The sequence below is a fragment of the Vicia villosa genome, linkage group LG7 (genome assembly GCF_029867415.1).
Source record: "Vicia villosa cultivar HV-30 ecotype Madison, WI linkage group LG7, Vvil1.0, whole genome shotgun sequence".
Taxonomy (NCBI): domain Eukaryota; kingdom Viridiplantae; phylum Streptophyta; class Magnoliopsida; order Fabales; family Fabaceae; genus Vicia; species Vicia villosa.
This window is the reverse complement of record NC_081186.1, coordinates 94,312,485-94,334,963: the sequence shown is the minus strand read 5'-3', so window position 1 is coordinate 94,334,963 and position 22,479 is coordinate 94,312,485. Positions and strand designations below refer to the sequence as shown.

Here is a 22,479-nt window from a genome sequence, read left to right as displayed (position 1 = left end):
AGTCTCCTCATAATCCACCCCATATGATTGTGTGAATCCCTTAGCAACCAACCGAGCTTTGTACCTGTTTATACTCCCATCAGCATTGTGTTTAATTGAAAATATCCACTTGCATCCTACTGCTTTCTTCCCTTCTGGTATAGCAGTGATCTCCCATGTGCCATTTCTTACAAGTGCTTGAACTTCTTCAGTTACAGCTGCTGCCCATTCAGGTTTCAGCAATGCTTCTTGAATATTATTTGGAATTTCTATGTTGTCAACAGCTGCTACAAAGGACCTGTAACTTTGTGATAGTTTACCATAGGAGATATATTTTTCAATAGGGTGTTTAGTGCAAGTTCTAACCCCTTTTCTTATAGCAATAGGAATATCAATATCTGCTGTATCAACATGTTCAGAGTTAGGAAGAATATTACCTGTGGGAACTTCATTTTCTAGAGCCTGGTTTGACTCATGGCCTTGCATTGGAGATATGCTTGACTCTACCTCCTTCCTCCTTCTTTTATAACAAAAACCCTTCCAATTACCTGTTTTTGGATCACAATCCTGTTGAGATGTGGTTGAGATTATAATTGGTCCTGTTTCCGTCATAACTTCATTTGTCCTTTCACTCGGCTGAATGTTAGAGGTTTGTTCTGGTAATTTTCCAGCTGGTCTAGGCATAGGTTCGGCTGATTGAGTGTTGTCGGTTTGGTCTGGTAAGATTTTGTCATGTTCGGTTAGTTCAAGAGGCAAAAGTTGGTATTCTGAATTTACGATATGCTCCCCCTGAATACCATTTTTGGTGTAATAGGGTTGATTTTCAAAGAAGGTTACATCCATAGTGTGGTAAAATTTTTTGGTATGGGGAGAGTAACACCTATATCCCTTTTGGTGAGGAGAGTAACCAAGAAAAATGCATTTGATGGATTTTGGGTCTAATTTGCTTCGGTGAGGGTTGAGGTTATGGACAAAAGTTGAGCATCCAAATATTTTTAATGGAATAGAGGAAAATATTTTGCTGGTTGGAAATAGGTTTTGAAGTGTGGAGAGTGGGGTCTTAAAGTTAAGGATACGGGAGGGCATTCGATTTATAAGGTGAGTTGCGGAAAGGACAGCTTCTCCCCAAAAGTGTTGTGGGACATTTGTGGCTAACATGATTGATCTAGTCACTTCCAAAAGGTGTCTATTCTTCCTTTCCGCTACTCCATTTTGTTGGGGGGTGTCCACACACGAGCTTTGGTGAACAATTCCAACCTTTTGAAGATAGGAATTTAGAGCAAGGTTGCAATACTCACGACCATTGTCAGTTCTAAGTATCTGAATATTGCTTTGGAATTGTGTTTGTACCATCTTATGATAAATTTCAAATATTCTCCCTACTTCTGATTTTTCCTTCATTAGAAACACCCAGGTAACACGTGTGTGATCATCAATAAAGGTGACAAACCATCTCGAGCCTGTAATGTTGCGGACTCGTGATGGTCCCCATACATCACTATGAATTAATGAAAAAGGTTTGGAGGGTTTATAGGATTGGGGTGGGTAATGGTTTCGGGTATGTTTAGACAATTGGCAAATTTCACACCGAAAATATTCCTTGTTTTTATTGAATAAAGAGGGAAACATTTTTTCCAAGTATATGAAATTTGGGTGGCCTAATCTATAGTGCCACATCATTACAGGATTATCATCACTTGAAACTACAGCTGCAACATGATAATTATTCTTGAGTTTTGCTTCTGATTTTTCCACTTGAAGGAGGTAGAGTCCAGCACATTCTTCAGCATTGCCAATCGTCTTCCCCGACTCCAAATTCTGAAATTCACACAAGTTAGGGAAGAATTTAGTAACACATTTCAAATCTCTTGTAATCTTGCTAATAGACAGCAAGTTACAATCCAATTTAGGCACATACAAAACAGAGTCAAGTGTAATATTTGGTGAAATGACAATTGACCCTTTACCCATGACCTTAGAATGTGTACCATCAGCTATTCGAACATTATAGTTATAGGGACATGGAGAATAACTACTAAACAAAGTAAAATCACCAGTCATGTGATCTGAAGCCCCTGAGTCAACAATCCATGATTTTGTTTTTTCCTTAATAGTGCTTAGAGCATGTAAGTAATTACCTCTTTGAGCCACTACAGCAGTACCACTTTTTTCTGCAGTTAACATGGTTTGCTGAAGGAGTTTTTGAAGAGCCTGCATTTGTTCTTTGCTAAAAGGAGATGAGTTAGAGTATACCTCAGCTTCTTGATTGTTAAATGCTGTGTTACCTCTGCCCTCCTTGCCTTTGAACAATTTGGTCTCCGAAGGTTTTCCATGTATGATCCAACATGTTTCCTTTGTGTGGCCTGGTCTCTTGCAGTGATCACACCAGGGGCGGGTTTTCTTTTGTGGTGGCCGGGGCTGATTCCCTCTTGCTGCCATTGCAGAGCTCTCGCTATACGAAACTGAGTTGGGTGTTCCCAACATGATTTTCTTCCTGCTTTCTTCCCTTCTCACTTCTGAAAAGGCTTCTCGAATTTTGAGAAGTGGTTTGGTTCCAAGGATCCTTCCACGAACTTCATCTAGGTCCTTGTTTAGCCCTAATAGGAATTTGTAAATCCTATCTTTTTCCACCAGCTCCTTATACTTCTTTTGATCTTCTGTACAACACCATGTAACCTCTTCATATACGTCGAGTTGCTGCCAGTGTTTGTTAAGTATATTAAAATACTCAGTAACAGAAGATTCTCCCTGTCGAAGGTCATGAAGAATGCTTTTAATCTCAAATATGACAGATGTATTGTCAACATTTGAGTATGTTTCTTTCACTGCATCCCATATCTCTTTTGCAGTGTCATAGAACATGAAATTTTTACCAATTTCATTTGTCATGGTATTGAGCAGCCATGACATTACTTGGCTGTTCTCAAGTTTCCATTTCTGAAAGTTTTTGTCTCCTTTTTCGGGACATTTAGAATCTCCTGTAGTGTAGCCTTCCCTTCCTTTTCCTTCGAGGAAGATCTTGACTGACCTTACCCATTGGGTATAGTTTTGACCATTTAATTTATGGCCTGTGATGAGGTGAGTGAGCCCTTCGTGTGAACTGGTCGGAAATGATCCAGTCTCCACTTTGAGTGATTCATCGGCTTTGGGATCCTCCATCGTTTGGCAGCACTAGTTTAGGGATGGTTCAGATCGTGCTCTGATACCATATAGAAATATATTTTATATTTTCTACTATTTGATGAGAATTACATATGCTGTATTTATAGACTGCATAAGGCAGAATTTGAAAGAGAAATCTGACCTAAGAATCAAGGGAATTAATTTCCCATGAATGCTGATTCTAATTACAGAAAAGAACAGGAAATAATAACTAATTAATTACATTAATCCTAATCCTTAATGAGCTGTACAAACAGAATCATTTGATTCTGTATTAACTATTCCACAAAAACCATGAAATTAAAAAGGGATTTGCAAATACTTATTGAAGGATTGTATGAATTATGATTTTTTAAAACACAAATTTTACAAAATATGTTTTTTATGGAATATATACTGCTTCAATCATTGACTCAGTGACTCAGGAACTGAGTCGATACCGATCCCCATTTTATAACATTGGTCTTTCCTTATTTACATTGCCATATGTCTTGATAAAGATCAGTTAGGTATTTATGTAAAACTCAAAATAGAGCTAAAAACACAAAAAAGGTGTAATCATATTAATGTATTACAATCTTAGCATATATCTGGAGTATCTCCATACCTCTTAATTCTCATTTGCATGTTTTTCTTGCATCTTCCACCACTCACAGGTTGGAAAGCATTTAAAAAGATTATGGTCAGGAGCATTTCGTGCAATGGATGACATAAAGGAAACCGTCAGAATTTCTGGCGAAAAACTATGCCGTTCTGTAGCATCATTGACAACAAGGCTTTGTGATATCTCTCTAACTGATATGTCGGATGCGCACAAAACAATGGATATTGTTTTACCTTTCTTGCTTGCAGAAGGCATATTAAGTAAAGTTGACAGTGTTAGGAAGGCATCAATTGGAATTGTTATGAAGCTTACAAAGGTTTGGAATATCTTGCTATCCCACTAACTCTTCAACTTGTGCTCACATTCTTTCATATTTCTGGGTTATATATATTTTTGGTTTCTATGTCATGAAATTTATTTGTAGTTTGACTTTTTTTGTCATTGTATAAGATTAATTATTAATGATTACGGAATATTAAAGTTCTTCTATTTTAAACATTTCTTCTGCCATTGAAATAAATCTGAGCAATTCTCTCTTATTGTCTCTTTTCAGCATGCTGGAACTGCAATTCGTCCCCATTTGTCTGATTTAGTGTGCTGCATGCTTGAAAGTTTATCAAGCTTAGAAGACCAAGGGCTCAATTATGTTGAGGTTTTGTTGACTGATATTTAATTCTTCCTTGAATTCGATTATTAATCTTTGCATATTCTGATGCTTTTATGTTGTCCATCTTTCAGCTTCACGCAGCAAACGTTGGAATTAAGTCAGAGAAGCTTGAAAGTTTGAGAATTTCCATTGCCAAAGGTTCTCCAATGTGGGAGACTTTAGACTCATGTATTAAAGTTGTTGATGCCGAATCATTGGATACATTGATCCCACGACTTGCTCATTTAGTGCGTTCTGGTGTGGGTCTTAACACTAGGTTTGTTATCAACTTTTTATGACATCTGTGCTTCTAATGTTGTGGTTAATTCTTTCGGGTTTATCCTTGTTTTCAGTTTGTATATGGGTCTGATTTTTAGGTGTATAAAATGGTACAATGTATAAAATAGGTCTATATGCAATTGACTTCGGAGGTATACACAAATAATTGTTGGATATGGATTTGGAATTAATTCCAGTCAATCACCATCTGTTCTGCGCTGTTTATGGCAGATCCTAACAACCAGCTGATAATTATTCTCTAGATTCATGAACTGTTGTACTCTTTATAGGCTATTTATACCGCTTATGTAACCAGTATTATTGCAAGGCTAAAATAATTACATTTTCTACAATAATACCCTTGGCTTGTATATGAAACTTCTTAATAATGACATTTTGAAGTGTCAGTGCTGCTTATGCATATATGGTTCAAGAAGCTTACATGTAATTTTTAGTTCAGATTTGTCTGATATATACGGATGGTTTCTGTAACTGTGCAGAGTTGGTGTTGCCAATTTCATTACTCTGTTGCTTGAAAGTGTCGGTGTTGACATCAAACCATATGCTAATATGCTGGCAAGGTTGTTGTTTTCCGTTGTTAAAGAAGAAAAAAGCACTGCTGCAAAACGTGCCTTTGCAGGTGCCTGTGCAAAAGCCTTGAATTATATAGCAGTCTCACAAGCCCAGAAACTTATTGAAGATACCGCAGCTTTGAGCGCCGGTGACAAAAGCTCGCAAACTGCATGTGCATTTCTCTTAAAGAGCTATTCATCCAGGGCAACAGATGTTATTGGTGGATATCATGCAGTTATCATTCCAGTTGTTTTCCTTTCAAGGTTAGAAACATCCTTGTAACACTTTTTTTTATGTGATTCATTATTGAAGTTATATGATTTAATCTTTATGGTATATAAAGAATTAAATCAATACCCAAATATTAATATATGGGTCAAGTGATGGGTTGTATACTATTACAAAAGACAAAACCTTATACTAATAATACTATTCTAATCAAATAATGAAATAATAATCATATATAATTATAAAGAAATATGACAACTAAATGCTAACAGATAATCTAAGCTGAACTAAATTCCCCTATAATTCAATCAAAATAGTATGAGTTGTTTTTCATATGATATATTCCAACACCAAAAAAATCATATGTATAAGTAGAAGTTCTTGCCATTAGATGCCAGGCGCAATAATGATTTATTTTCTTTTGGGAAACATTGACTATATTATGGTGACACAGTTGTCTTTGTTAAATTATGTTGATTATACAAAGACTTCCATTGAAAACAATGAGTTGTTTTTTTTTATGCTTATTAAAAAATTGAAAAACATGAAACATAGTAAAGATAAACTGGTGTTTTTTAATTAGAAATTAAAATTGGAAATAAAAACGGAACATATTTCCAATCTAAGCAAGCCTTATAGTAAATGGTTAAGTGGAGACCTGGGAATAATTTTATGTTTATTTACGCCCATAAAAGAAATACTAAAAGTACTAGCCCAGAACATCTTGTTGCCAAATCTCAGTTTAATCTGAAGAATGTGGACACAGTTTTCAAAAGTAAAAACCATTTCAAGGAGCCACAATTACTAAAAGCCTAAGCTATTAGGTGGGCGCCTTAATGGTATTTATACCTAAAGGTGGTAAATGATGTATAACAGTTTGAGTACGTAGGTGTAAATTTTTGTAAGATTCTAAACTTTATAGTTGGCCAGGACCGCCAGCTATGTTTTTAGATGATGCTTTTGTAACGAACTGACTTCTTCATTTTGAGTATTAAAAGTATTTCTTATTCCATCGGTACTTAAAAAATTGCATGCAGATTCGAGGATGACACAAGTATTTCCAGCCAATTTGAAGAACTATGGGAAGAATATACAAGCGGGGAACGAATCACTCTCCAATTATACTTAGGTGAAATTGTTTCCCTGATCTGTGATGGCATGTCATCATCATCATGGCCAAGAAAAAAAAAAGTTAGTTGTGAATTTTGCCTCCTTTGAGCCCTTTCTGTTATGTTGATTTAAGCTTGGTCAGTAGGGTCTAGATTTGTGCTTATTTTCTGCTGTTGTACGTGCAGTCTGCACAAGCTATTTGTAAGCTCAGTGATGTTTTGGGTGACTCTCTTTCTTCTCACTATGAAGTTCTGCTTCAGTCTCTTATAAAGGAAATTCCCGGTCGTCTATGGGAGGTAAACAAAAAAAACCAACTAGTTTTTATCGAGTATGATGGCACTTGAGTTTTTAACATGACAAGAAAGACTATCTTCAGAATTTAATTGTAGACAAAATGTACTTACTGCATGTGACAGGGGAAAGATGTGTTATTGCTAGCAGTAGGTGCTCTATCTAAATCCTGCCATAAAGCTATTTCTGCTGATGGTTCTGCTGCCTCTTCCATTGCAATTTTGAATTTGGTATCATCAGCATGCACCAAAAAGGAGAAAAAATATCGCGAAGCAGCATTTACCTCTCTTGAACAGGTAAGTTATTAATTGTGGGTGCTACTGCTAGGTAGTTATTTTAGAAAATCTTTATCCTTTGTGGGTAAATATTTATTCGGTAGCCAATGAGTGTTCCCGGTTTTAGCAAAATAGCTTGAGGCAACTCTATTTCCATTGTGAAAAGTGAATATAGTAATTATGTCTATTGTGTAAGCATTAATATTTACATGATTCACATTGTTAATAATCAGTTATGTAATGAGTTGTTAACAGCCTTGCTTACTGTGAAACCTTACTAGAGAGAAGATTATAAATGTTCTCCATTTTGGGTGGTCTACGAGCTGCTGCTCAATCAAATAGTTATGAAATACCATTAACTCTATGTGTCTTTTCAATATCTCTACCTGCGATTCGATGAAACCGAAAAACTATTCGATGCTATTGCTATGCTCCTCTCTTTATAGTACTATATAGGAAAGGAGGCAAATAAATTGAATAGAAAACTTCATTATCTTTATTTTCTTTTTCACAATTCCGATTGAAGAACTAAATTAGATAGTTATGAGTGAAATAAAAACTTATTTTGAATATAATTTCAGAATATTATATTACTTCTAGTTAATAGTTAGTATTATGATTTTAAATGGCAGATGTTAAGAAATGTGGTTGAGCCTAACTCAACCCTACAAAACTGGCTTGTAAGGAGAGGATTGCTCCCACTTACAAGGACCTGTTCAGGCTAAATATTATTCGATATGGGACTTTTAACAGTTCAAAAGGATTTATACTAGGAGTTACCAGACGATTAGGAAAATGATATAGGACCCTTCAGTTTTAATTGCCATCCCTTATTGAATAAATGAATGTAGTTAGGCTTGACCAGGTTGGACCTTTTTTTCTTCCTCAATGTTGAGAACATTATCAGATATTTCTGCAAAAAAAGATGATAAATGGATAAACAAGAGGCTCTGCTTGATCAGTAGCTTACAAACTAGTAGTGCTGCAAGCTTCAAGTGCTAAACTAATTCAGAATGGTGGCATCCTAAATTGAGTCTTAGTGAGTTTTATGGCAGAAATTAAATCAAGCTTTAGATGAAAATTGCGGCAATCAACAAACGGTGGGGTATTATTTAATGTGTTCATTCATTATGAGAGATGTTGAAATAAGTTGTCTATCTGTAGTTAAGGTACATAACAGAACTATATAGCTAACCTGTACTAGTTAGAAAAGGTTTGATCGGAGTGGTTCTGTTTATTAATTTATTTATAGATGTATCTATCATAGCAAACTTAAGAATCAAATGTTCATTTCCAGTTTAACTTGTTGATTTTGTCGGGTTTGTGGGAGAGGAAATTTGTGAAGAACTGAAGAGGATAACTATTTAATGTTTACATTTATTAACAGAATTCATAAAATTGTCAATAATCTCTATATACATGTTTGTCCTTGAATCATGATATAACTATTGTAAGTTTTCAGCCATTTTTCATATATTTCCTAAATTTAAATATTTAGATGCTTAATCATTTTTCACGCATGATTTCAGGTTATCAAAGCCTTTGGCAATCCAGAGTTCTTTAATATGGTTTTTCCCCTGTTGTTTGATCTATGCAATTCACAGCCCCAAAAGTCACCATCGGTCAGTGATGCTGCTAAAGCAGGTTATGACTAATTCTATATCTTTATTTCTATGTTGCAACAAAATTGTTCTTTGTATGAGGTAGTGTATGGCTAATGTGGTGGGTAAGTTAAATCTTCTCGCGCTAAATTGGTTTAGATTGCTGCCACTGATGGCTTGGAAAGAGCAGAAAAAAGTGAGTATTATTTTGTGATGATGATCAAGGGGTGCTAACATTATAGGAAAGTTCTCTTTTGGGCGCTAATGATCACTCCCAATTTTATGGGATGTCCTCAAGGACATATTTCCTCTTGGAGATATCAATGCCTTGTTGATAAGATTCGTAGTTTTAGGGCAAAGTCATCCCTACAAAACCGGCTTGTAGGGTGAAGATTGTCCCCACTTATTATCCGATATGGGATTCTTAACACCTTGTATGGAGTAGACAGCTTCTATCCTACGTAGATGATATACACATTGTAGGTGATGATTAGATGTGTTAAGAGTCCCACATCGGACAATATATGGCCTGAACATGTCCTTATAAGTGGGGGCAATCTTCACCCTACAAGCCGGTTTTGTAGGGATGAGTTTGGCCCAACCACACTTCTTAACATGGTATCAGAGTCTCGTTTAAGATCCGGTGGGCCACCTTCTATGGTTTTCGCTATCGGGCCACCCACCATTTATTTCCACGCTCCAGTTGTCTAGTCCTGGGCGTGAGGGGGTGTGTTAAGAGTCCCACATCGGACAATATATGGCCTGAACATGTCCTTATAAGTGGGGGCAATCCTCACCCTACAAGCCGGTTTTGTAGGGATGAGTTAGGCCCAACCACACTTCTTAACAAGATGATTAGTTTTTTCCCAGTCTATATCATCTACGTAGACTAGAAGTCTGAGTTTTCATTCCTAAAAATGTTTTATACAAAGAGTATGGTCACCTTGGGTCTGATTGTACCCAATTTCCAAGGATACCATTGCTCAAGGGAACCACCCAAACCAACCACAATTGTACACTGCTTGAATCCATATAAGACGTTCTTTAATATGCATATCTTATTCACTCTGTTATGGAGTCATATCCTGGCGAGATTTCCAGATATACTCCTTGTCGGTGTCTCCATGCACCGAAACATTTATATAATGTCAAACTGGTCTCAGTCAAAGTGTTCCCAAAAGTGGATAATCGTAATTGTATTCACTTTTGCCATCGAATCTCACTGTATATCCATTTGGATCTCAATTTCTTGTCTTTCATCTTCTATACAACATTCCAAGTCTCATTTATTTTCCAGCACTTGTTTTAGAAGCTGAAAACAGCTTATGAGTATATCATTAGCTATTTTTATACGTTCCTTATCCAAACATTTAAATAAGTGCTTATGTTATAAAACAAGCTCAAAAGTTCTTTTAAACGCCTCATTATTCTGATTGGTTCTTAGTATAAAGGCCTTCCTTGTTATCATGTTGTTCTGGCAGGCACAATTTTTTTCTTTGATATCAACGACCTGATGATATGTATTATGATTCTCATAAAAAAATTTAGCATCATGGAATTTGACATATCTTTTCTGCAGAGTTGGACAGTGTTGAAGAGACTTCTATTCCACATAACAAAATTATAGATTGTTTGACCTCTTGCATCCACGTAGCACATATAAATGATATTCTTCAAAAGCAAAAGGACCTAATACGCATCTATGCTGCATTCCTATTACCTGAATATAAATGGACAGGTATTCTTGATCCTTCATATTTTGTTTCAGTGACCTGCCATCATTTTTTTAACATTATAAAATAATACATTAATTTCTGCGCAGTCAAAACTACCGCATTTCTATCCATCAAAGAACTTTGTTCAAGGCTACACAATATCATAAAGGACTCCCAAGGAAATAATGAACATGCCAGCGTAACTTCCCTTGTTCAGGAGGTAATTAGGGTTCAGTTTCAGTTGGACTTATAATAACTCCAATTCTTGATTGATCTAAAATCAGTTTATTTTTCACCAGATGTTTCATTCTATATCCCCGAAGGTTCTACATTGCATTAGCACAATAAAAATTGCTCAGGTATGTTACGATCTTGTTTGCTCGAGCCTTGAACAGTCAATAGATTGTCATTTGTCATAATATGAGCAATACTTCTATTTATACATTGATTACTTTAATTATATGTGATTACTTTAATCTTTAGCTATTGGTAATTGTTTCAGTACTCTAATTGGCTGTCAATAATCATATTTTTATTTTATCTGTTTCATATGCCCAAATCAGGTTCATGTTTCTGCCTCAGAATGCCTTCTGGAAATCATGAAACTCTCTGTGGCCGTGCCTTCAGTTATTCCCATTAATGAAGAATTCAAAGAAGAACTCCTTCATCAGTATGAGATAGAGAAGAATGAAGGGGCAAAATCATTATTAAGACTGTGCGTAAACATTCTTCAAGACTGGAAACGATAGATTGTGCGAGCTATAATTCAGTTACATGGATAAACTGTTACATTATGAGAGCTTCTTTTTCTATCTCATGATTCTTAAAACCGTTTCCATCTGGATTTAACCATTTGTACAACAGAAAGTCCTAATTAACTCATCGGAAGCCAGGCAAAAAATGTATTTACAGAGTGGTGCAGTTTTAAAGAAATAGGCAAGAATTAAAAGGTAGTTCTTAGATTATACCCGGTGATTGTTGATGTGAGTTTGGCGTAATGTCAGCATGTAAACAGGTTATTGTATCAATATTAATGACATTTAGAGTGTAGACATTAAGGTTAATTTCTTTTAGTAATTTTGGCTCCTTATATACACTCTCCGAATTATTATGTTAGTAATACTCTCCGAATCATTACCAGAGTATATTTCATAAAGAAAAAAATAGAATACAATCCAAAAGTGGAAACCAAAAAACAAAAGCTACATATGCATAAATAATGAATAGAGGCATCTTTGAAGATTTTCTAATTGAATAAGCGGAGGAATTGCCACCCTCGAATACGTACTGGTTGGACTTGGATAGGTCAACTGGGAAGAAAAAGTAGATTTTGGGGCAGCGATGAAGTGTTGGAAAAATTGGGCATTACTTTTCTCACACTGGTGCTGTTTTTTTACTTAGAAAAACTCAAGTGTTTTTAAAAATTGGCAATACAATTTCGGACTTACATCAAATACTCCAAATACTTGTGTAAGTGAAATAAAAAAAGAAATTCTTTCGGAATAAATTCGAAATTATGTGTGTAGAATTTATTTTTAAATTCTTGATTGAATTTTTCTTTTCATGTTCATGATTTGTTTTCATTAGTTAGTTGCAAGATTAAGATTTAGAAAGTTTAGATCCTAAAAATTAAAAAAACACATGAAAAAGCACTAGCTCACTAGCACCGCACACACCACCCATTACCTCATATATTTGTTAAGAATGAGTCCATTACCTCACATTTGTTAAGAATCAGTGCAACAAGTTGCAGTTTTACGCAACCGGTTGCACCTCTTTGTAAATTATCAAACAGAAACAAAGTGCAGTTGTTTGCACTCATAGTGCAGTCGGTAACACTTGGAGTCGTTTTGGTTTAAAACAGAAACAGAAGCAAAGTGTAACATGCTGAGTGCAACCGATTACACCTGAAAATTTTAGTTTTATTGTTAGTTAATTGTACCTCATGTTTTTTTTGTATCTTGCGAGAAAATTAATGAGGAATTTACTATATTTTTTACTCTCAATTACTCTTTTTCATTTTCTCTCTTCCCTTCCCACTCCACCCTCAATTGCTCTATTTTCCACCAACCTCAAAGTTTTAATTTCTAACATTTGACATTAAGAGTTTGGTTTGATCCACCAAACATCTAGCGTGCAACATGAATTCAGTCTCCAATGAAAGTATCTCTGCAAACCTATCCATCCTTGATGCGAAGAATTACGAAAAATTGTGCAAACAAATGAATGTGTTATTTGATTACCAAAATGTTCTTGAAGTGATCAAGAACGGTGTGAATCCTCTTTTCGAAAGTGCAACGATGCGAAACGACCAACACATAAGGAAGAAAAGAAGAAACATTTTAAGGCGTTATTTTTAATCCATCAATGTGTTGAAACAAATGATTTCGAAAAAATCGATTATTTTGAATTATCGAAGCAAGCGTGAGAGATTCTTGTGAAAGCATACACAGGGGGTAACAAGGCGAAGGTGGTGAGGTTACAAACTCACGAACGTCATATTGAATTGATTCAAATGGAGGAGAAGGAGACAATCAACGATTTCATGACGAGAAATACTTGGTTGGTGAATAAAGTAAATGCATGTGGAGAAACGATCGTGAAGCAGTATGTTGTCACGAAAATGTTGTGTTCTTTGACGGCAAGATTCGTTAACATAGTTGTAGCGATTGAGAAAATGAATGATCTTACGACAATGAGCAAAGAGCTACAAAACTCTCTTAAGGCACATGGACAGAGAATGGAGGAAAGGAATGTTGACAAGACAAATGTGAAGATAGCTTTGCAAGCTCGTTTCAATGAGAGAGACAAGAATGTGAAGGGAAAGTGTCATATAAGAAACTACAAATACACATCTCTGTGTAACTTACGAAGATGCATATCCAGATGCTGTTTTAATCAAAAGGGCGTCAAACCCTTTCTCCATCCTCACTTCTCAAAGGGTACTAAAATAAAATGGAACTAAAGAAGAAAGCAGTGACCGTCATTCCTTAACCTCAAAAGCACTAAGAGCTACTTGAATTTGCAATATAGGCACAAAGCTGCATACAAAACATAAAGGGTGAGAATACACCTTACAAATGTTAATGGTGAAAATTAACAACAAGATGGTAAATGAAATATTAAAAAAATATTATTCTCATAATTCACCATCGCAATTTAATTTATAATGCAAATGCAAATGCACTAACTTCTCCTTCAATATACATGTTGTACTGAGTTTTTGGGCATCGGAGGTTGTGATATTGACTTATCCCCGTCTTCGGTTCTTCTCTGGACATAAGACCCTCATGGTTCCTCTCTGAGTCTGGCCTCACTGGACCGAAGTCCTGCCTAACTCTAATATATATGCACGTATGATTGTGACAACAAAAGCATACAACTCAGTATTCATAAAGAATCATCAAAAACTCATAAATTTTATACTCAAAATAGATTCCACTATTGAACCATAAACTTGCCAATAGTCAGGCCTCATTATAATCCCACCGGAATACTAAACTCAAAAATATAATTTATAATTATATTTACAACTCAAAATTTATTAATAATTCAGTAAAATTATATTAATACTCAACAACTTGAAAATCAACCAAAATCCTCAAAACATCTCAACGAAGTGTTTTATTATTTATAATTCAACAACTCTAAAGTACCCAAAAGTTTCCTAAAGCACTCAAAACTACTCTGCTGAAAATATTCAAGAGTGATCACTCTACTAAACTTTAGGGGATGATATTATAATTCAAAACTACTCAAAAATTACCGAAAGGTAACAAAAATGTCACTGATATAAAAAATTACTCAAAAATCATCGAAAAGACCCATGAACTCGAAACTGCCGAAAAACGCCTGACGAGCCTGGGCTCGGCCCACCGCTGCCAGCGGTCGTACGGTCACCGCCGCCCGCCGGTCACCTGCCACCACACGACACCCTCCAGGCGCAGACCATGCTTCCGCGCAGCCCAACTCAGACTCATTCGTCATCGTGGCTCTGACTATTGTCGTCGCTAGCCGTCGCGGCAATGAAACCCGACTCTTAAAACTTGGTGGCTTTGTTGTCTGCTGGCGCGACATTGCTTTGACCTATTTTTGGCCCCCTTAAAAGTCTAATATTAAATATTTTGAGATAATCCAATTGTGATTTTTTTTTTGAAAATTTTGGAAACAATTTCACAGATCTCACAATTTATAGAAATTGAGAGAACTGGCCGAAATCGTAGATCAAATAGAACTGAGATATCTTAAAATTCACGACAAAACCAATTCCTTCAAACATTCCAACACAACACATAATTCATACTATCAACATGTTATAACAACATATTACAGTAAGAATTATTCACATATACTTGTTATCATTAATAACAAACCAATGTACGGGGACCATATGAGATTTATCCCAAATACCATTTGGTCACTGTAAACACACATAAACTAATGGCGCTGATGGGAGGGTAAGTACCCCTCACCATCCTTACTGCCTAACTATCACCCATAGGTAAAGCAATTTCCCCTTACTTCAAATGAAGCTTTAACAAATTCCTCTCGTTCCTCGCAATTGCTCTCAAAAGCTCTGTGTATCCCAAATTTTCCCTCACGATCTGCCGCCTCTCAAATCTTTTAATTTTTTGCTCGTACCCTAGCTCAGTCCCTCATGTTAGAATATATACTAACTTTAAAATCTCAATTAGTCTCCACACCCCCTTCACTTACACCCCTCTCTAAAAAAATTTGACTTCTCGTATTTTTGACGGTAATAACAAAATAATTATAATAATTAAAATAATACCACTAATAATTTTATTTTATTAAAATTCTATTTTTTAAAAAATAAATATAACACTTTTATTTTATTTAAATAAAAATTGCACTTAAATAATTATTTAATAAAAATCCTGATTATAATACTATAATTATTTCTAGTAATCTTAATCATTTCAATCATCTCTAAAAAATTAAAAATGTCAAATTATTTAAATAAATTCTATTTTATTTCCCTACTCCCAAACTGTATATTCTAATTAATTATTAAATAACTAAAATATCCATAAATCCTCTAAAACAACAAAATAACTCAAATAATTAAATAAATCTAGCAACACATATAAACATTCAGATAATTAAATAAAATATTAATCTAAAGTTGGGGTGTTACAATGTGCCTTTCGAATACTTGTCATCCTCTCAAAATTTATTAACACAACTAAATTCAACTCGTTTCCTTCACGAGTGAAAAAGGATTAATCGGACATATATCTCTTTCTTCCCTGACTACTTGGATACAAACCGTATAGCTTGTCTTTCGAGTGTTTGTCATCTATGAGGAATCTAGACTCGATTCATATCAAACATCTTTTTACGATAAAAAACTGGATGAAAAAGGATCAATTGGGTGTATGCCTCTTTCTTCCCCGAGTATTCACAATAATTAGCTCAATTTAGTTCATTCTTTCATGGGAGAAAATAACTAATTAGATGTATATCTCTTTTTTCCCTGAGCATTTGGATAGAAGTTGAATAGCCTGCCTTTTGGATGTTTGTCTTCCGTTAAGGAATCGTAATTTAATTCGTCTCACAGATTTTCTAAATTCAATCGAATGAAAAAGAAATAATTAGACGTATATCCCCTTTCCCCTTGCGTATTTGGAAAAAAGCCTTATAGCTTGCCTTTCGAATAGTCGTTATCCAACTAAAAACAACTTCAACAAATCAAACAACTTTTTCTGCCTTAACGCGACAAAAAGCTTGTTCATAAACGAACGGTGTTTTATCCATTCTGATCCGAAGCACTAACAAACACTTCATTCCTCCCATGCACGACTAGCAAGCAATGTTTTTCGCTTAAATGCGTTCAAATTATGACCCATTCCGACGTAAAGCAGAAACAACACTTCATTTCTCCCATGCACAAGTAGCATGTAATGTTTAATCGCTCGAATGCGACTTAAACATCTTTCACTAAAATCAACCAACAAACAAACATTTGATATCCAGAACTATGTAGATTTGAGTTTCTCATTGCACCTGGGGATTTGTACGTAGGAGTGAAATTCAACGTCTCGCCAAGCACCTTAATATAAAACCTATTTTTTGCACCCTAATAAAAAACCTACTTTTTCACCCTAACAAAAAACCTTTTTTCCCTTTCATTTCTTTTTGTAAATATGTCACAATAATAAGAAATAAAAATATCTTAGGCTAACACTCTTATGTGGATGTGGTTCATCTGCGATACTTTGCTGACCTGTTTGGTCTACTCGTTTGGGGGGCGCTTGTTTGGTCTACTTGTACTCCAAGTTAGCTGAAAATTGTATGTGGAAGACCAAATAGATGACAGACAACATCACACGGTTGATAATAATATTTCTGCATCTTTAAGTATTTGTTTGTTATTTTCACAAAATTTTTGCAACGCCATTACTAATGATTCACATGTACCATTTTCAGGTTGGATCCTTCAGCACTTCCCACATATATCCAGATGGTCATGTGTTATGACCTAAGCCAGCTCATTAAGAGATACTAGAGGAGGAGCAGACTAAGGCAGATCATGTTGTTGGTGTCTTGCCTAGATGTCACTGTATCATGGAGATTGGGAATGTGAGTATATGACTGTTTCCAGATGCAGGGTCGACCCAACCTATTTAGAGGCCTAAAGCAAATTTTAAAATGAGGCCTTTAAAATGTATTTCAAAATAATAATTTTGTGGTTGCTAAGAGTTGAATCAAAAACCAAAAGAAAAAGAGACCTACATTTTACCAACTCAACTATGATAATATACGTGACTAATGTATCATTAAATATTCTCATAACTGGATAACAAATTTCGAGGCCTTTTTTAAGCTCAAAATCTTTAGGTCTAAAGCCCTGGCTCTAAGGCGATGGACGTTCTAGACGCCATGATGGGGGAGGCACGAGAGGTACTATAGTACAAGAGGTAACGTAGGAACAGGTGGACCCTAGTCCGTCACACATAATACTATATAGTATTTGTATTATAAGCATTATTTTTTATTCTATTTTATTTTGACTTTATTGTGTACTCCATACACACACACATACACACACACATATATATATATATATATATATATATATATATATATATATATATATATATATATATATTCACTTTCATTAGATCATATTAAAAACAAAGAAATTACTATGTGGTGTGGCTCCGGAGATGCATCTTCGGATTCTTTCTGGTGTGAATAAGATAAGGAGATGCATATCTGGATCAAGTTATGTCAAAAAAGGGAATTTCATTGAAGAATGCATGGGGGTGTACATTGTATGGTTCCAGATATGTGTCTCCCGAATAAATGCTGGAATAAATATGAAGTAAGATTCAAGTGGGTGTGATTTGGTGAGACACATGGTGCATCCGAAGATGCATTTTTGGAATCAGATGGGCATTTTTGGATTTTTATAGGGTGTTTTTCGGGGTTCCAATTGACCTTATAAAACTATTCAAACCTGACCACACTTATCCGTTTAAATATGTTATAAGCACTCGTTCAACCCTCAAAGTTGAATAAACCCGATTAAATGTTTAAACATTCATTTAGATTGATTTGTTATGCCCAATTAGTTTTATGTTGTCCACCGTTAGTTGCAACAATCGTGCACGTTTTACCCTAATCCAATTTCATCTTCTTATTCATATCACTAGCTTACTCTCTAGTCTACTCGTGATCGAATTTGAGCTTAAAGTCATTAGTTCTCCATATTTAAGCTAGGGGTTGACAACGGTCGGTGCTAGAGGATTTTAAACTAAATTTTTTCCACTGAGCAAGGCTGAAAATTTTAACATATCAATCCAATCTCATCGATTTAGAGTTTTGGTTTCATTAGAGGTGGTTCTCTCAGGTAGAAGATTTAACGATCAATAGGATTAAATCAGTTGAAACTCGCAAAAACATAACAATTATAACTCAATCTCAAATAAAAAAGGAAGAAGTGAATCCAAATATGTGAAGAGACATGGTTTCTTCTTTGTTGGAAAAATTGTCGCCATGAACAAGCATGGATACTAGATGGTGACCATAGAGAAGATGGTGTAATAATAAAAATTAGAGGAGACAACTTTTAAAAAATCACACGCTTGAAATTAAAATGTAATTACGAACTCCTTCCCGTAGTATTATGTTTCTATGTGTAACATCAAGACTCTTGAGAGAAGAAAGAGAAACAAACAATATACTATATGCGCTCCAAGTTATAAGACGTTTTATCCATTTCACACAAATTAAAAAAAATACAATGATTACTTTATGAAAAATTAAAATGATGTATGACTTTACAAAAATGATCTTCAATAAATATATGGGGAAACAAAATTAAAAGAATTGAGAGAAGAAAGAGATATAAATAGTAGATGATATGGCAAAAAGTCATTAATGATGTATTGAGATTGTAAAGTGACATATAATTTAAAACAATTTTTTTTGGCAAAATAACTTAAAATTTGAGACAAAGGTAGAAATTAATTTTGGAGATAAGAAAGTTAAAATTAATAAATGAGAAAATCAAGTAAAAGTATAATCATTTATGGCTCCTCACTCAAGAAAATTATAGACTTTCACAAACATTGAACATAACTAGACAAGAGACATTTACATAATATTTAATGACTATGTGAGTGTTTGTTTCATAGTGTCAAAATTTATTCACAGAAACTACTATCCGAAGAAAATAAGTGTAGGAACTTTTTTCCATACTATTCTTTAAAAAAATTGTTGGGCAAACATTTTTTTATTCTTTAGAAAATTTGTAATTTTAATTAATTTATTTTTAAAAAGTATATAAAATTTCATGGGAAATCACTTTTCCATCCTTAGAATCTTTACCTATTTGAAACCGGCATTTTCATCAAAATTCGAATAGAAAAAATAATTCTTGGACGGGTCTAGATTTTTGTCCACCCATAATTTAAGGGGATTTCTTATTCCACCCCATGCTTTTCTTACGCACCACGTGAAATTTCTTAAATGCCCCTCAAAATCGAAAGTATATTTCCGGTGCACACCAAAATTTGATAAACTATACATTGGAATCAGAATTTAATTTCCGGTTTTGACCTAAAGTAGTAATTTCGGTTTTGTGCTACACAGATACCGGAAAAACATCATTGAATAACACCAATATCACAAACTCAAAATACAATTCATAACATAAACATAAGAAATGCATTAAGGATTTTAACATAAATCAAACATTACAAATCAACGTCCACGTGGACGTTGCAACATCATGATAATATCATCGACCGATTTTGAAATAGTCGCATCTAGCTCGATCAGAACTTGTAAGATTAATACACACTCTCTCATACACACTTGCTATCAGATGATCCATATCAGGGAAACCATATCTTGTAATATTAATGCACACTCTCTCATACGCACTTGCTATTAGATGACCCATATCAGGGAAACCATATCTTGTAAGATTAATACACACTCTCTCATACGCACTTGCTATCAGATGACCCATATCAGGGAAGCACGTCGGTTTATCGTCCGGTGCAAATCCACTCACGAAAGGTACAAGGGCGTTATATATATTAACTTTTCTTTACTCCCGAACACATGTATGTATAAATCTCTATTGCCCCTCAATTCTTTGATAAGGGTATGTAGGACAATATGGTAATTTTCTTCCCCTTTACCAAAAAAACCAGAAACAACTCGAAAACCATAGTTACCGTCACCCCCGACATTGACGATCCGTTCAATATACTTGTGCATAAAAACTGGCATGTGATCTATGAATGGTATTTTGGGTGGAGTCGGTGTATGAGGTGGTTTTCTAATATGGGCACCTTTGAAAGCACTTTTTTGAGATTTCGGAATAGGTGAACTAGGAAAAACTTTGTCAACGTGTTCATAATATGAAGGACTCCTCGTAGTTGAACTGTTGTCCGGTGTCGATTTCACCTTCTTAGGTGCCCCTTTAGTTTTTACCGGTTGAGAAGGTGGTTTTAGGTGGTCTCTAGGTACGCACTCTTCCTCAATTGCTCTTTGATGTGGAGTTTGGTGGCGTCATCGGCTTTCAAAAATCTTTCCTGTATCGCTTCCCATTTAGTCAAGATAGAAATATTTGTTTTATTGTCTTTCATTTTACCGCCACCTTCAAAACTGAGTCTCTTCTAATGACTAGAGACCTCGTCCATACGTACCGGGCAATCAACTTTCAACTTCTTAAATATGACACAAGCACAAGGGAGATTATATGTTTTCACATTTGTACAACCACACTTTTAGGTGTCAGAACCGACATTAGAAGCTCGTTCGGCTTCGTGAAAAATATAATTTAGAGTTGCCCGAGAGATATGATTGACCAACTGAGAATATAGGGTGTTGTATTTGAACTTGTGTTCCAACACCATGATAATATGATCAAATGTTATCTGTATCTTGTTATGCTGGTTTAGTATCATCTGGTTCACAGAATCCCAACCCGTAATTAAATCACCCTTGATATTTCCCAGCCAATTCTTCAGACAAGCATGAGCAGACTCAAATCAGTTTGTTATTGTATTTCCGAGATGCATAACCTCATCGGTCCAAGCATAAACAATCTTTTCCTTTACCTGATCAAGTATTGTGCTTTCAACATATTTCAATAAATCGAGATATTTCACGCAAACATTCCTAAATTGTAAGACAGCATCAACGTAAAGCTCTTTTGTAGATGCATTTACTATAAAATTCCATGCATCCATAATTTTCTCCACAATGACGCATGCCTTGACCAATTTTCCATCTTCACCTGTAATCTATTTTGTCTCCACTGCGGGTTTAACCCGACTTCTCACATTTTTAGTAATATGGTACCTACAAAGTAAGGCGTAAGTAGGAAAAACAGTTGCAACCGAATTCATTAATGTTGTATCTCGGTCGGTAACAATAGCTTTTGACATATCTTTTTGATCCTTCAACATTGACCTACAAATCACCAGGGCCGGCCCTGTGCATGTGCAGGAAGTGCTACAGTACAGGGCCCCGGATTTTAGGGGCCCCAAAATTTTAAAAGGTCCAATTTTTTTCCATAAATATTAATTGAAATAAATAAAATGTTATGATAAAAATTCAATAAATCAAAAAATGATATAATAAAAACTCAATACATACAAAAATTGAGATAGATCAAAATTCAAAATAATTTTAATTAAATATATTATTGATTAATACATAAATATAATTTTTATGTATCTTTTTTAATTATTATAATTGTATTTATATTTTAAATTTGGGCCCATTTTCAAAATTAGATCGGGGCCTCTGCGTTGATTGGGCCGGCCCTGCATGAAATCACTAAAGCCCATGCAAAGTTGTCATCTTTTTCACACTCTAGAAATGTAAAACCAACATAATACATCTTCTCAGTCGATGTAACACCAACAATTTCCAACAATAGAAGCCTGTACTTGTTGGTCTTATACGTTGAATCAATTATGAGCACGGTGGGAAACGTATTGAACAATTTAATGGAGTCAGGATGAGTCTAATAAATATCTCTTAATGTTACCCCATCATCACATCGTTGATGCCTACAAACATAATTGTTTTTATCTAGAAGTTTCAAGAGGTGTTGCATCTCGGTTTGATCCCCCCTAATCGCTAATTTGGATTGATAGCGTCTATTGTAAACTTGCTTGATATTTGATGTATTCCCGGGTCTTTTGCGCTTCAAGGTTGCAAGTATGTTTTTGGGCGGTACCAAATTCAAAGTCATGTCAGAAACACATGCCTTCTCATCCGGAAGGAGCCGACATGCAATTGGATGACCGACTAACATTTTACTTAAATCATGGCCGTGTTAAACCACATATCACATTAAATCTCCATTTCTTAATTTCCAAAAGATAACCACGCAACCTAAATGGACATTTACATTTTCTTGAACCGGAGTTATCGCGTTTCAATTTTTATATATGACTGATATATTTCCAACTTCTTTCGCATGTCAAAGTAACAAACGCATTTCTTCTATCCGTACCATTAT

General features: G+C 35.0%; 1 protein-coding gene across 1 annotated transcript in view; it reads left to right on the top strand.

Annotated features, from left to right (window-relative positions):
- The window catches only part of LOC131615930 (uncharacterized), a 30,060-nt gene extending 18,533 nt beyond the window's left edge, over positions 1–11,527 (top strand). Inside the window, exons 24-35 of the mRNA XM_058887119.1 lie at positions 3,798–4,061; positions 4,299–4,397; positions 4,484–4,668; positions 5,171–5,506; positions 6,509–6,662; positions 6,767–6,877; positions 6,998–7,168; positions 8,677–8,791; positions 10,328–10,486; positions 10,571–10,683; positions 10,763–10,822; positions 11,027–11,527. Coding sequence (XP_058743102.1) covers positions 3,798–4,061; positions 4,299–4,397; positions 4,484–4,668; positions 5,171–5,506; positions 6,509–6,662; positions 6,767–6,877; positions 6,998–7,168; positions 8,677–8,791; positions 10,328–10,486; positions 10,571–10,683; positions 10,763–10,822; positions 11,027–11,212 — 1,953 coding nt within the window. The 3' untranslated portion in view covers positions 11,213–11,527. The remainder of the gene's footprint in view (positions 1–3,797; positions 4,062–4,298; positions 4,398–4,483; positions 4,669–5,170; positions 5,507–6,508; positions 6,663–6,766; positions 6,878–6,997; positions 7,169–8,676; positions 8,792–10,327; positions 10,487–10,570; positions 10,684–10,762; positions 10,823–11,026) is intronic.
- The last annotated feature ends 10,952 nt before the right edge of the window (positions 11,528–22,479 follow it).